The 16,027-nt window shown below is 47.0% G+C and overlaps 1 protein-coding gene across 12 annotated transcripts in view; it reads right to left on the reverse strand.

Annotated features, from left to right (window-relative positions):
* The window catches only part of KIF6 (kinesin family member 6), a 465,947-nt gene that overhangs the window by 111,509 nt on the left and 338,411 nt on the right, over window positions 1-16,027 (reverse strand). For all 12 annotated transcript variants that reach the window (XM_034660659.1, XM_034660662.1, XM_034660661.1 and 9 more), the window contains one exon: window positions 4,987-5,095. In XM_034660659.1, the coding sequence (XP_034516550.1) occupies window positions 4,987-5,095 (109 nt within the window). The remainder of the gene's footprint in view (window positions 1-4,986; window positions 5,096-16,027) is intronic.

A 16,027-nucleotide genomic window follows, 5' to 3' on the forward strand; every position in this document is an offset into this window, starting at 1 on the left:
TGTCTGAAGGATCCAACCGAGTGAAGGGGCGCTTTTCTTGGTTGAGTTAACATTATCATTGCCTTTGTTTCCAATTGCAATTAATCTCCCTATTTATTTCTTCTTTTGTTATTTAATGGAACTCTGGGACAGAGGGACTCAGTTTGTATCAAAGACTTGCCACAGAAGAAAGTTAGCTGTGTGGTGCACTCTTTGCCAACCATGGGGTCTCCAGATATGCTACAAGGATGAGTCATTCCTGAAAAATGTTGTGATTTTGAATTGTAGTTGTCTTCCACTGAAAAAATCCAGCTTAAGAATTGGCTCGCATGCTCTCGTTCAGCAAAGGGTAAACACCCCATTAATGTGCCAATGTCTTGTTTTTCTTGTCATGAACAGGCAGTACAATCTTCCCCAGACTGGGGGCTAGGGCTGAGAGATACTAGAAATTGCCTGGGAGGACATCAAAGGGTCTAGGTAAAGTGGGGAAGAAAATCCTCCCATCCATAGTAACATGGATGTGTACGTGTGAGCCACTGATGGACCCCTCCGTCCTGTGGCTCCAGGTCAATTCTTGTACTCTGGGGAACTGAGGGATCAGAAGGGATCCGGGGCCACCGACAGTTCCTTTATCTGGGCTAGAGAGGCTGAGCTGGCCCCAGGCTCCTGTGTGGGGGCAATGAGTCCCAAGCCCCTCCCTTGCAGACTTTGCCAACACGATGTCCCAACACGGGAACCACAGATGGTAGAGTGATGTGATGTGAAAAGTCAGGAATGAATGGCAAGTCAGGGCGCTGGGGCCTCATTGCTGGGGGCTACCAGAGAGTGAGACTTTCTCAGAGGAAGTCTCCTGGGAGCAGAGTGAAGAAACCCTTGGTTGGCGCCATCCTGACTAAAACCCTGCAGCGCATGTCTGCATTCCTAGGACAGGCCAGCCCTCCCGCAGATGGGCCTCATGGTACTTCCAGTCACCAGGGGGACTGGCAGCAAATGCGTGGTGGGGATCGGGGTTACCGCAGACTGCTTCCTGAGGTACGGATGGCATGGAAGTCGCCCCCATTGGCACCCTATTTTGATGTCTGCTGAGGGAGCAGTGCTTTAATTATTTGTTTTCACAGAAAAACATTTTCTCTTAGTATTCTGCCTCAAGCAGTTACGAGCACGTAATACCTAGTAATTGAATACTGTCCATGAATGCAAACAAAAGCTCCCATCCTGAGAAAAGGGTAGATCCTGGGTTACACCCCCCCAGTACCAAATAGTCCTTTCATGATCGTTATTACAGTAACATTAAACAGATGTAGACGTTTTTAAAAATGTGGGCTGGTCTTTTGACTTTTCAGTTGATTTAAAAAGATTGATTTACTGCTGGGAAAAACCCCTTTCAGAGGAAAGCTTTGTGTGAGTTTAATTCTCTTGCTCTATGGCCACAAGCAAGACGGGACCACCAGTATGACCAGCCCATCCTATGTGACTGGATGTTTCAGCCCAAAAGCACGTTTGTCACGGGGTTGTCAGAGCTCTCCTGTACTAGAGTTAATTGAGCTCTGTATTAAGAGGCTTTGAGAAACCACATCTTCAGCCCTGCAATCCCAACCCACTCTCCTGCTGGAAACAGACCTAAACTCAAGAGTATAAACCAGAAAAAGGAACCATACCAATTCTAGAATAATTCTTGGGGCGCCTGGGTGGCTCAGTTGGTTAAGTGTCCGCCTTTGGCTCAGGTCATGATCCCGGGGTCCTGGGATCGAGCCCTCCTTGCTCCTCGGAGAGCCTGCTTCTCCCTCTCCCTCTGTCCCCTCTCTCCTGCTCATGTTCTCTCTCTCTCTCTCAAATAAATGAGCTCTTGAAAAACTAAAATTCTTGGGGCGCCTGGGTGGCACAGCGGTTAAGCGTCTGCCTTCGGCTCAGGGCGTGATCCCGGCGTTATGGGATCGAGCCCCACGTCAGGCTCCTCTGCTATGAGCCTGCTTCTTCCTCTCCCACTCCCCCTGCTTGTGTTCCCTCTCTCACTGGCTGTCTCTATCTCTGTCAAATAAATAAATAAAATCTTAAAAAAAAAATAAGAAAAACTAAAATTCTTCCTAAGCTAGTGGTCTTAAACTTGAGTGTGCAAAAGAATCACTTGGTAATTGGTTTAGCCCGTAGAGTTTGGGGATCCTACCTCAGAGGTTCCCTCAGAGGGACTCTGGATACTGTTTACTCTATTTTAATTTAATTTAATTTAATTTTTTAAAAGATTTTATTTATTTATTTGACAGAGACAGCCAGCGAGAGAGGGAACACAGCAGGGGAGTGGGAGAGAGAGAAGCAGGCTCCCAGCGGAGAAGCCCGACGCAGGGCTCGATCCCGGGACGCCGGACCACGCCCTGAGCCGAAGGCAGATGCCCAGCAACTGTGCTCCCGGGCGCCCCTCTGGATGCTGTGTGGCCGGTGGTTTTCAAACCTGGTTTCAGGATGGAATCTTTAAACAAACGGGTGCTTAGCTACTACCTAATTGAGTTAGAGTGTCTGAGGGGTCAGGAGCAGGGAGTGTCAGGAGCTTTAGAAGCTCCATGGGTCATTTTAATGTGAAGCCAGGTTGTCAGGCGCCGGTGTAAGCTCTGAAGCCCCAGGTGAGGACACGGCTGAGAGCCCCTTAGCAGCTCCACACTGGATGAGACATCTGGTGTGACGCGTTTACCTTCAGACAGACGGGCGTTCTGCTCCAACACGTCCGACTGACCGTCCCAGAGATTCATGGCTTACTGTGGATACGTGTTAGAAGGTTTGTGAAACCCCAGGATTCATTTGCTAAAATTTGTGTGGATGGGCATATGTCCATTTTTCCAGGGAGAGGGTCCTCAGCTTCCACTAGAGGCATTTTATTTTGTCCACCAGCCCTTGTTTTACTCATTTATTCATTCACACTCCCCTGTCCTGCCCTCATTCTGCTCCCTCACACAGGTAACCCTTCTTATGGGTAAAGTATGTGACAATCCATCTTTACGTTTGGCTGCTTTTGTTTTGTGTGCATCTCTTTATAATTTCCGTGACTTGTGTGTCCTTAGTGTGGTCCATGCCTACATGTGGACATTCATCCACTGCTCCTGACTTCACGGACAACTTTCCCAAGATTTTACCTCTCTGCTTCCCTGGTGACAGACACCCAGGCTTCCAGCTCTCCTCAGCCACAAATTAAGTTCCGCGAACACCCTCACATACGTCCCCTTCTGAGCCCACGCGAGAGCTTCCTGGGAGATAAACCCGGAAGCGGAACCACTGGGCCACAGGGGCCATGTGTACTTCTTCCGACTAAGGTGGGCAACCCGGCGCTGGAACAACTGCTCCTGGCTATACCCCTCCCACCATCGCGGGATCCCTAAAGTGATGTGAGACCTCCACTCACACGCCACCACAGCGAGAAAGCCGGTCAAGCTGGGCCCTCAGTGCTGCTTGCCTTGCCTTTTCTTTTTCCAGCTCTGCCTTCTTTCCTGTTCCCTGTATGTTCCCATACATCTGTATGAAACCTCTGCCACCACATCTGCCACCACCCTCACGACTCTTATTCCACTTGAACTTCCACAGAGAAAATAGAGGCCATCTTTAACTTCCTCCTTTCACTTCCAAGGGCATCAGTGGCAGCCCCGTCCTGCCTCATTTTTCTCTCCAGGCTCACCTCACTAGGATCTTTGATGCCCTCCCTCCCCAGACCTTCTCCCTGAGGTGTTGCTGCATCAGTCCTTCCCCTGGTCTTTCTGTCTGTCTGCCTCTCTCTCCAGGGGCTTGTTTCCATGGCCTACAGTGTTGGACACTTCTCTCCCATTCTGAAACAAATCTCCCTTCTCCTTTTTCCTCCTTCGAATGTTTGCTGTCTCTCACAAAGTTTTTGAGCACATGTTCGCATGTGCTCTATTTGCTCAGCTCCTTCTCATGTGCTTCCTCACTCCCAGCCCTCTGACCCATGCTCCGCAGCCGCCCACTCACTGGGTGTGCTCTGTCCAGCCTCCCCCGCTTCTTTCTTTCTGGTATTGGACACTACTTGCAACACGCTTCTTGGAGCCGCCTCCCCTCTTGGTTTTCAGGACAACAAGATCTCCTGGGTCTCCGCCACTTCTCTCTCTGCTTCTTCTCAGCCTCCCTCACGGCCTCCTCTCCCTCCCTGCCCTTTAGAGCTTTCCCCGTTTCTACCCTCTAGACCCTTGTGTCTCCACCTGTTTTCCTGAACTCAGACACTCCTTAGGCTTCCTTGAAGCATTTATAAACATATGACTTTCAAACCTGGATCTCATTTTAATTCAACAAACTGGTTTTGAAAATTTCCAAATGTTTGTTTGTGTGCTAAGATCCAGAATCACATGTGACTCAGTGTAAGAGTTCACAGACTAGAACTCTCTCTTCTGAACTCTAGACCCATGCACCTGGCAGTCTTTCCATTTGCCATAGTTTGCGGCTATGCATCTAAACCGCAGATGAGCTGAAACGAATTATATACCATAAAGTTTTTTTCTAAAGGGTTCAGAGGCCAGCTTGACCATATGTCAGCAGACGCTGCTGCCCGCTCTGCTTCTGGCTGGAGAACACACCAGAGGTCTCGGGGTCACAAGCGGTGCGCACGTATATGCCCTTTGAATGGGAAGTGCAGGGCTGCAGCAGCTGGTGGGTCTAGAGTTTTGAGATAATAATTTGGTCTACAGACTTTTTTCCCTTGCCTTTGGAAGAGTATGGCATGGACAGAGTCACAGGCAGACGGGAATTAGTGTAACAGGTGAGAACTATAGACAAAGTTGGTGCTGTCAGGGACAGACCCTGCCCTGACATTGTGTACCCCAGCAGTGCAGGGAAGAGGAAGTTCCCGTGCAGGAAAGTCCTACCAAGCTGGACAGAATTCACCGTGAAACTAAACATATGTCAGGCCTTTCTTTTAGAAGTTAGGTCAAGCAGACTAGGGACAACGGAGTAGCAGGTTTCCTTGAGATTGGCCCGGCTAAGCGTCGGGGGACCAGCGGCCCTGTGAGCCAGCCTTACCTCTGCTTCAAAATCTGTTTGTTGTCTTCGATGGTAACGCTGTCAGTGTGATCCCTCTTGAAGATTTCAAAAGCCTCTTGTCGTCCTAATGATATTTTTTCTCTCATCCCTGTTTGGAGACATGGGGAAATGGCCTCAGTCACAGCATCAGGATCCCATTAATTTCACTGTCACTTAGGTGGACCACAAAGCCAGCCCTGGCTCCAAGAGGCTCACAGCAGAGGGGTTCCTGACCAGACAGGTGGCCCCGGGCTCTTCCAGCTGGCCACTGACCCAGCGAGGAGGCCCTTCCAGCGACACCCTGCACCCTACAGGGCTGTGCCTGTGCAGGCATGTGACTTGTGGGCGGTGGAGTTTGGAATGTCTGGTTGGAGGAAATGAGAACCAGAGTGCCAGGCCCTGGATTGCTGAGAACATCTGCAAAAGCACTTTCTGCCACCATTCAGTGCCACAGCTCTCCCCATTTTCCTGTTATGCCCCGTTTTGGTTTTCTGTTAAATTTCATGCTGGATTTCCAGGCATTTAGTTAAAAGAGGTACAATCCAAACTAGAAAGATACAGAATCTAGAAAATTCTATTCTTAATCTCCATATAACGCCTCATCCTTGTTTCCTGTGTCTAGGGAGGGGCCTTATTCCAATAAATTCTCCATTGCAAGATCCATGAGCAGACTGTGATAACGGATCCTAGTGCATGTCTACTTCCAACATCCTGGGTCGCTACCATCACTATGTGCCAACCCTCGCTGCTGGGCCCTGCTTGGGGGCCAAATTCCGAAACCCAGAGTCAGGACGGCCAGGGATGGTGGAGTGACCAGGTGGCATTCCTGCATTGTAGTCCTCTTTGTCCCAGCCTTCCAGAGTGCGAGTCAATGCAGCTATGTGCCTGGGACTCCCTAGGTGACAGCTGAATTCACAACTGGACTTTGGATGAATCTATGGAATTGTTTTTTTATGCCTTTTTTTTTTAAATGATGATGATGGATATTTATTTTTTAAAATCTGTCATTCATTACCATTGCTTTTTTTTATAATAATTTTTTATTGTTATGTTAGTCACCATACAGTATATCCTTAGTTTTTGATGTAATGTTCCATGATTCATTATTTGTGTATAACACCCAGTGCTCCATGCAATATGTGCCCTCCTTACTACCCATCACTGGCCTATCCCAATCCCCCACCCCTCTCCCCTCTGAAGCCCTCAGTTTGTTTCCCAGAGTCCATAGTCTCTCATGGTTCATTCCCCCTTCTGTTTACCTCCCCTTCATTCTTCCCTTCCTTCTCCTACCGATCTTCCTATTTCTTATGTTCCATAAATGAGTGAAACCATATGATAATTGTCTTTTTCTGGTGGACTTATTTCACTTAGCATAATCTCCTCCAGTCCTGTCCTTTTTATGCCTTTTTAAAAAAGTGTTGGTTCCTTTTCCCCATGTTTTCATCCAGTTAATTTCTACTTATCTCTGAAGCCCTGGCTGAGTGTCACCAACCTCGAGAAGGTTTCTTGAGGCCCAGGCAGCACGAATCCTCCCTCCACTATGTATCTATCAATGTATCTGTAACACGCACAGCCCAGTAGACACTGTCCCTTCACATGACAATCCTTTCTGGTGACAGGCATGTTTCTAGGAGGTAGAAATTACATTTTTGTGAATCCCTAGTGTCTTGTTCAATGTCCGGCATTTAGAAGGTGCTCAACAGATGTGTGTTACATGAATCAGGTCAGGAACAAACCAGGAGTGACGATGAGCCTTGCTCTAATTGCCACGTGAACATGATCCAGGGTGAGAGGGGTTCACTGTGAGGCTCCAGGTTCCGGAAATGCATTCATACAGGCCACACACCACATCTCCTCTTGCCTGGAAAAAACCCGCTGAGTCTCATCACCAGGCCTTGGGGAGAGGAACTGGACCAGCCCATCTGACACCAATTTAATGATTACTGTTGATAAAAATAGCACCATGAAGAATGTCTGAATGGTGAGGCACACAAGACGCCCCACCCTTTTCCAATCAGAAGCAAATGGGCACATTTCAGCTTTGTCTCCACATCTGCCCTGCACGATCCAGAACAGGGTCGGCCTGGGAATGGGTTTGTGCAAGACTTGGAAAGATGAGCTGTCCTGCATGAGACACATTAACCAGGGGGCACTTTTCATCCAGCAGAGCCCACTGGGGGCCCAGGGACTCACACCATACCTCTCCCCTGCCCCTGGTCTGCGCCCCGTTCTGACAATGTGTGCTTTCCATTCAACAGAGGGTAGAGAGAGTGAATCTCTCTGGATTGGAGTGGGGGATGAGGAGAGCTCCATGGAGACCACATGGGAGCCTACCTGGGGGATCCCCCAAATTGCCTCCCACAGAAGAGGTGATGAGAAGGCAGCAGCAGGGGTGGGGGGCAGGGGGAGTGTTGTTCGAAAAGCTGCAGTGAAGGAGATGGGTTCATGGCCTTTTCTCTCGCAGGCTCTGCTTTCTTTTAGAGCTGACAGTCTGACTTGACAGCTGGATGGAATGGCCGTGCTGAGGCTTCTCAGCGCCCACGGCACTGTTACAGTAGTCGGTCGCAAGAGAGCTTAAAACCAACTGAAAACCCCCCTGCATCTTCTCTGAGGTGTGGAGGGGCCTGGGTAGTGGGGACTGAAAGGACATGGGGTGCACAGAGGAGAAAAGCCCAGGAAGGTAGTTTGCTATCACCTTCCAGAGGACCTTGAAAGTCTTGCTAAAAAATGCGGGGCCAGCGCCGTATCATAAGTACATATGAGTCACCAATTTTCCAAGACTTAAAATTCAGTGAAGTACACGTTATGAGAAAGTTACACTGGAAGCACTTAATACTTTAGGTGATTTAAGAGGCGCTTGGGGTCTTACAGTGCCGTGGGCTTATCGTCAGGAACACGCGATCAGCTTTCCTCCAGCGATGATGGAGAAAGTATTCTGGAATTGGAGTTCTCTAATGGTGGTGAGCTCAGGTGAGTGGGTATTAATGTGAGGGCTGTAATTCTGGCAGTTAGTGTCCCCCATGTCTGCTCAGGGAGGCCAAGGTGCGGTGGCTGATGACGCCCACCGTCTGAAGGCAGAGAGGCAAAGTAGGGCCTGGAAACCTACTGAAGAGCTGTCCTCCCCTGTCAGGATTTAGAAAACAGCTTCCTCATATGGCAAGCTCTGGCCCCTAAGCACACAATGTCCACATTAGAAGGAGTAAGAGCAGTTGGAGCACAAAAGTGACTGAAAGCTAATGAGATATTTATTTATTTATTTATTTATTTATTTATTTATTTATTCTCTCCACCAATATTTATTTCTCTTAGGCACTGTGGTTGGCATGTGACTGAGCTATAAACTTGAACAAGATTAAAGCTTTGATCCTTGCCCTTAAAGAACTGAAAGTCTAGTGAAGGAAGAAGAAACATGAATAGTCACAATGAAAGCTGGTATTTGCCGGAAGGCAGGCATGTGTCCAGTGCCGGGAAACACACAGGAGGAGGGTCAGCTCTGCTGGGGAGACTGGGAAGGAGTCCGAGGGACGAGCAGCATTTGCCAGGCAGAGCAGAAGTGGAAGAGGATCCCAGATGAAGGGGGCAGAGGAGGAGAGTGGATCAAAAGGGCAACTTGATTCATACGCCACCCAATAGTAATGGCCTTTGGGGAGAATAAAATGAATTTCTTACATACTTTATGCTAACTGCTGTATCAAGTGCTTCCTTACCTATTATGTCAGTTAAACTTCTCCCTGATCCCTGGTCAAATATCATTTTACAGAGGAAGAAACTGAGGCTCAGTTAAAGAAATGTTATAAAGGGATAAAAACGGTCTGGCTTTTTAGAGGAAGTCAGTTCTACTTACTTAGATCTGTTTTTCCAGGGAAAATCTGCCTGAGAGAGGAGGCAAGTGGTTGGCCTCAAAATGCCCTGATAGGGGTGGATCTGCCCGTGAGATTATACTCTCATTACTATCTATCTTGTCCCAAACCTTGAATTTTCTTTAACGTATCATAGAAAAAACAAAACCACAAATTTTGTCTTGCTATTTCTATTATTATTTCTAGAATATGTGCATTCCATGGGGCAGCGATTTTTGTGAGTTTTGTTTGCTGCAGTATTTCTAGCACCTGGATGGTAGCTGGCACATAGAAGGAACTCAAATTCTTTTGAATGAATAAATGAATGTCTTACATGCTTAATATTCTTCCATCTGTCCTTGTGACATGATGGGGTAAGTGCATTCATGGCTCTCCCTCGCTCTGCCACTGCACTCCTGGATGGGTGCATCCCCTGTATAGTGTGATTTTAGAAATTCACACACACACACACACACACACAAGAAATTCAACACCATCTTTTCCCACTACATGTCACTATGCTTCATAGCCCACCCTTAGAGATTCCAACTCCAAGAAGCTTTTATAAAAATGCAAATACTTTTGAAGGCATCACTATCTTGGAGCTAACAAAGACAAACTCCACAATCTGTTGACAATTAGCTAACAGGTCCTGCAAAGATGAGACATAAGATGGTGTCTCAGGCTGGTGCCAATGTGGGGGAAAATCTGAGCTTGAAAGGGAAGGTGTGATGGCAAAGACAAATTGTGCCTTCTCCCCAACTTTTTTTAGTCTGTCAGACTCAGCTGCTCATCAAAGTGGAGGGCCTTAGGAGTTTTTGTTTGCTGTGACCATTTCTAGCTCATGGTTGTTTCCTTTTAGTGAATTTCAATCACAGGTCACAGTGTCGAATCCCAGAATAATATGAATGACTCAGAGAAGTCTGCTGGCTTGCTGAGGCACAGGACTGTTACATCAAAAACTAGGGATGTACTGTATGGTGACTAACATAATATAATAAAAAATTATTATAAAAAAAAAGACCTGGAGAAGAGTGCATAAAATATTACAGGCCAGGATAAAATTTCAAATGAAACAAAGCAAAAACCAAAACACAAACAAACAAACAAACACCCCAAAGAAGAAGAGTTGTTTCTCCGTCTCGGCCCCCGAAACACAACATCGCAATTCCAGGTTGTGAGCTAGATGGAAAACACTTTCAAATCCTAAAGGTGCAGCCTGCTTACTTAGGTAAAAATGGCAGACAACAAGGCACTCACAAAATCAGCCTTGGAGTGGGGCTTCTGAAAATGTTAGCCATACAAAATTCGTTGGTGCTGGTCTCTCACCCATTTCTATAATGCTCTCTTTTTTTGCCATCCTGAAATCTGGCTCCTTATTTTGCTGAAGAATATGCATTGGTACTTTTGGAAGCCCTCCCCGCCCCCAACACAGGGTCCCATGGAAACCAAACGGAAAGGAAAAACATCAGAAGTGGAGAGTTTATGCTCCTGCCTTGGGCCCGCTGTCTGATTTCCTTTAGTCTGGAGCACAAGGGCCAGAGCTCATTTTCCTGGCTGCCCCAAACGACCTACTGTTGCTTAAGCTATTGCTTAAAAATGGACAAAAGTAACATGATGGAGAGCTGTGTTATTCAGGCTGAAAAATGGATTTCCTGGTCAGAGCCAAAAATCTATTTTCCTTGGGAAAGACATCGATTCATGTGGTGCCTCAGTTCCCTCTAAGAAGGAAGGGGAGAAAAGAAGACGCACAGGGAATGAGAAAAAGTGAGCGATGGGGTGGGATTCTGATAGGAAGGGTGGCGTGGATCACCCTGGTTGGGCCTAAAAGCAAGAGAAAGCTCAGAGCTGGGTAGGGGGCATTCAAGGCTAAGAGAGGGAAGAAGCTGGATGTGGGGGATGACTACACAGTTTGTGGCTTGGTAGCGGAAGCTTTCGAAACCAAAGGTGAGGGAGTGGCTTTGATATAGTGACATGATGAATCCCTATAACAGGTAGGACACGGAAGTGCATACAGTAATGCGAAGCAACAGGCAGGGATAGAGTGTGGTTTTATACGATATCTGATACAAGGTTCTATGGGCACTGAAATTTCTCAGTAAATGTTGACTTAGGTGAAATATACAAAAGTATCCTCCTATAAATAATTAGAAGAGCATTCCATCCTTTGGTGTGTGGAGAAGTTAGAATAAATGGACCAGTGGGAGGGAGAGAAAGGAGGAATTTAGATGAGAGGAAGTCATAAATCTATTAAGGCAGCATGAAACATAAAAGGTCAGGAGGGAAATGAAGGAAAGGTCAGTGGTCCAGCACTCTTGGGAATGGTGCCTGGAACAAGGATGTCCCAAGGGCCATGAAAGAGAAATGATGGCTACACCCAGAAACTCTGGGGCTAAGGACAAGTCAGCAGCTTCTAGCATGGAAAGCAAAGGATCCACTGATGCCGGACTGAAAACATGCATGAGATGGGGAGGGGCTAAAAGATCTTATAAAGAAAAATGGCCCATCTCCCAGAAAGATAAGGAGGGACATTTGAGACACTTGACCTTCCTCTCCTCACTGCGGGGAGGATGCTGTCATTTGGGAAGGAGGAGATTTCTGGAAGTTATGTGAAAGACCTGGATGGCACATATGTAGCCCCTGTGTTCCCATGTTCCTTCCTCACACTCATCAAAGACATTGTCAGGTAGCTTAGTCACTCACCTCCTTCCACAGATGGCTCCCAGATTACTACCCGGCTGACAACGGCGGTCACTGACATCATTCTTATGTTTCTGGAGAAAACGAACTGCCCAGTTCTACCACCTTAGGGGCTGATATGCAGGTGATTTTTCCCAGGGAGCAAGGTCATGCCCTTAAGTGCTGGGATCATTGGGAGTAGCTGTCTGGGAGCAGATGCCAAGGAGCCCTCCGTCCATATTTCTCCACCACTAGGGCGATGGAGGCCACCATAGGAAGCAATGCCATGTGCCATGGCTCTGTTTACTTTAAGGGCCAGGAGCAGCTCAGCTACAATTTGAGGGGTGGCTGGGCGGGTGCAGCAGGCTATGGAATCTGAGGACGAAGGGAAGACAAAACCACTTAGCCACGGCCAAAGTGACTGCAGATGTGAAGACCAAGAGTAGATCTTTTGGGGTGACCAAGGGCACTTGCCCAACCTACTTCCTGCTTTTGAGCGACACTTCTGGAATGAGCTGGTGCCCGAGGTCTTGGGGTTAAAGGCCTATGTTCAAACCAGAAGATACCACCTGGGCTGAAGTCCTCAGATTAGGACTAGCCTTGGAGTTTCCTAAACTGCCACATGAAAGCCGTCAAAGGAGAACCTTTAATTTGTAGATTCTTAGGGCTGGCTTGGACCAGGCTGAAGCATGGTAGGCTTGGCAGGGGCTCGAGGGAGTGGAGTAAAGGGAAAATCTGAAGTGGAAAGCCACGGAAACCTTAGGAGACCCACCCAGTAGTGGCACCACATCTAAATAAATCAAATGGGTTCCTGACTCCTGGTGCCAGAGATCACAAGTCCCACCGGCAAGCCTCGCAGGCCCAGCAGCGCACACCATGTGGGCTGGGTGGAATTAAGGGGCAGTGTTCGAAGATGGTTGTGTTTCTCTTTCGTCTTGGTAACCACGTCTGATTCACCCTCCTGCTGCAGCTGTGTTCTGGATGTTAGCCTGAGCGGGGGTTGAAAGGCCTCGTGTGCCAACCGACTGGACAGACTTGGAGAGCCTGGAAGAATAGCAGCTGCATGAGGGCAGTGGCCCATTTCCAGCAGTCACATTAAAGCCTTTAAACCGTGGTCTTGAAGATCATCTACCAAAGACCTTCCTTTTCCTAACCCAGCCTCTCTGGGGTTTCTCTTTTGTGAGTGTTCTTATTCGGGACAAAGTGCCCATGTGGGTTGCTTAGAAAAACCCACGGACAGACACATTTCCATTAAATAAGAGAGCATGCTGTGGCTCCTGCTGCCAGGCAAAACTGGAAATACGGAGTCTTTTCCATTGATTTCAGTCCATAGATGTGGCAGCCTGGGTGTCCAATTCCATGCCCAATATTTGGACCAACCCTGGAAATCTGGGCGGAAGGACATGTGGGCTCTAGCCATTTGTGAGTTAAAGGGCAGTTGACCCAGAGGCCCACTGAATAGAAAGGCAGAATTCCTCTTCAGCTTAATAAGAGGCCCCAAATGCTGCAGAATCTGAAAAACACAGGCTTCCCTGAGTTCAAGATGTCCTGATTGTTTCCAAAGGCCATGGTCAACAGGGTTCTGTTGACTGGCTTCTACCCCGACGGCCTCGTTCTCATGTCAGCCTGTGCTTTGGGGGCAGTGGCTAGAGCATTGTTCACATGCCCTACTGTCTGAAAAACGAGGCCAGTTTTCTATCTATGCCTGAATTAGCGATGAGTTCCACTATAGTCTCAAATTTATTTTGCTACATTCTTAAAAGAGAATTAGAAAAATACATTCTAGCCTAATAGCTTCTCCCTGAAATGCGTGTAGATTTAAATAAAATTTGGTTTCTCTGGCTTGGAAGTAAGCAAAAGGTAAATGGAGTTTGGGTATACTGGTATTCATTCTTTGGGGGCAAAAAAAGGAAAATTAGCTTTTGTGTGTCTTCTATGTGACAGGCACTGTTTCATGCTTCACAAATATGAACTCACTAATATTAACTCAACTAATCTCACAACAAGTTTATTGGTGGTGATGTGGGGGAGCTAATGCTTATTAAGAACTTCACATATGCTAGAGGGATTACATATGTTGTCTCATTTAATTCTCACAGTGACCCTGTCAACTAGGCAGTATTGGGCCCATTCTATAGGTAAGGTAATTGAGGTTGAAAGAGGTTAAAAAAAGTGACCCCAGGGGCGCCTGGGTGGCACAGCGGTTGAGCGTCTGCCTTCGGCTCAGGGCGTGATCCCGGCGTTCTGGGATCGAGCCCCACGTCAGGCTCTTCTGCTGTGAGCCTGCTTCTTCCTCTCCCACTCCCCCTGCTTGTGTTCCCTCTCTCGCTGGCTGTCTCTATCTCTGTCAAGTGAATAAAAGGTCTTTAAAAAAAAAAAAAGTGACCCCAAGACAACAGTTAGTAAAATGACAAAGCTATAACTTAGTCCCAGGTTTGTCTCACTCTGGAACACTTCTTCTGCATACTGTGCTGCTAAGTGAAAATCATTTGCCAAATAGAAATGATCTCACAAATACCAGCAAACCACTGAGGTCAGACCTATGGAGTCAGGAGGTCATGAGAAGGCGGCAGTGTTGGGAGGGTTGTGTGTTGGGATGTGCACTGAAAAGCATGAATGCACATGGCAGCTTGGGAGAGCTGGAGATGTTTATGAATGGGAAGCTGGGGCAGGCACAAGATGGCCAGGAAGAGCTGCCTCACCTGGAGTCCCAGGCCCTGGGTAAGGATCAGAGGGAAAGGGGGGGTTGTAGGGGAGGCTTTGCACTCTGTCAGGAGGACTTTATTAGTTAACCAGCTAGGTCAGATCCAATTGAGTAATTATCTTTCCCTAATCTACATGGAGCTTCAGTTCTGAAGAGTCTCCCCAGGCAAAGAAGTTATGTACTTAAAATGGTGGTGTTGGACCAAAGCAGGAGGATACTATAGAGAGAAGGGGTAGGGTCCAGGTTCCAAGAGTATGGACTTTGGCAGAGAATAATTTCCCATCCCCATATGAGCAATAGTGATGAGAAAGAGGTGAAAAGGATCCAAGGAGCCATCATTCTCCCATTTTTAAAATAATAATATTTTTTTATTATATTATGTTACTCACCATACAGTACATCCCAGTTTTTGATGTAAAGTTCCATGATTCATTACGTGCACATAACATCCAGTACACCACACAATACATGTCCTCCTTAATACCCATCACCAGCCCATCCCATTCCCCCGCCCGAAGCCCTCAGTTTGTTTCCCAGAGTCGAGAGTCATGGTTCATTCCCCCTTCTTTTTACCCCTCTTTCTTCTTCCCTTTCTTCTCCTACTGATCTTCCTAGTTCTTATGTTCCATAAATGAGTGAAACCATATGATAATTGTCTTTCTCTGCTGGACTTATTTCGCTTAGCATTATCTCCTCCAGTGACGTCCATGTTGCAGCAAATGTTGAGAAATCGTTCTTTCTGATGGCTAAGTAATATTCCATTGTATATATGGACCACAGCTTCTTAATCCAGTCATCTGTTGAAGGGCATCTTGGCTCCTTCCATGATTTAGCTATTGTGGACAATGCTGCTATGAACATTGGGGTGCATATGGCCCTTCTCTTTACTACGTCTGTATCTTTGGGGTAAACACCCAGTAGTGCAATGGCTGGGTCATAGGGTAGTTCAATTTTTAACTTTTTAAGGGACCTCCACACTGTTTTCCAAAGTGGCTGTACCAGCTTGCATTCCCACCAACAATGTAGGAGGGATCCCCTTTCTCCACATCCTCTCTAACATTTGCTGTTTCCTGCCTTGCCACTTTTTGTCATTCTAACTGGAGTAAGGTGGTATCTCAGGGTCATTTTGATCTAAATTTCCCTGATGCCTAATGATTTTGAACATTTTTTCATGTNTCCCTGATGGCTAATGATTTTGAACATTTTTTCATGTGTCTGTTAGCCATTTGTATGTCTTCATTGGAAAAGTGTCTGTTCATATCTTCTGCCCATTTTTTGATTTGTTTATTTGTTTCTTGTGTATTGAGTTTGAGAAGTTCTTTGTAGATCTTGGATACCAGTCTTTTATCTGTAGTGTCGTTTGCAAATATCATCTCCCATTCCGTGGGCTGCCTCTTAGTTTTTTTGACTCTTTCCTTGGCTGTGCAGAAACTTTTGATCTTGATGAAGTCCCACAAGTTCATTTTTTCTTTTGTTTCTTGCCTTTGGAGATGTGTCATGAAAAAAGGCGCTGTCAAAGGCCGATGGCCGATGTCAAAGAGGTTGCTGCCTATGCTCTCCTCTAGGATTTTTTTTTTTTTAAGATTTTATTTATTTATTTAACAGAGAGAGAGACAGCCAGCGAGAGAGGGAACACAAGCAGGAGGAGTGGGAGAGGAAGAAGCAGGCTCCTAGTGGAGGAGCCTGATGTGGGGCTCGATCCCAGAACTCTGGGATCACGCCCTGAGCCGAAGGCAGACGCTTAACGACTGAGCCACCCAGGCGCCCCTCTCCTCTAGGATTTTGATGGATTCCTGTCTCACATCAGGGTCTTTCATCC

This window comes from Ailuropoda melanoleuca, chromosome 5, assembly GCF_002007445.2.
Source record: "Ailuropoda melanoleuca isolate Jingjing chromosome 5, ASM200744v2, whole genome shotgun sequence".
Lineage (NCBI taxonomy): Eukaryota > Metazoa > Chordata > Mammalia > Carnivora > Ursidae > Ailuropoda > Ailuropoda melanoleuca.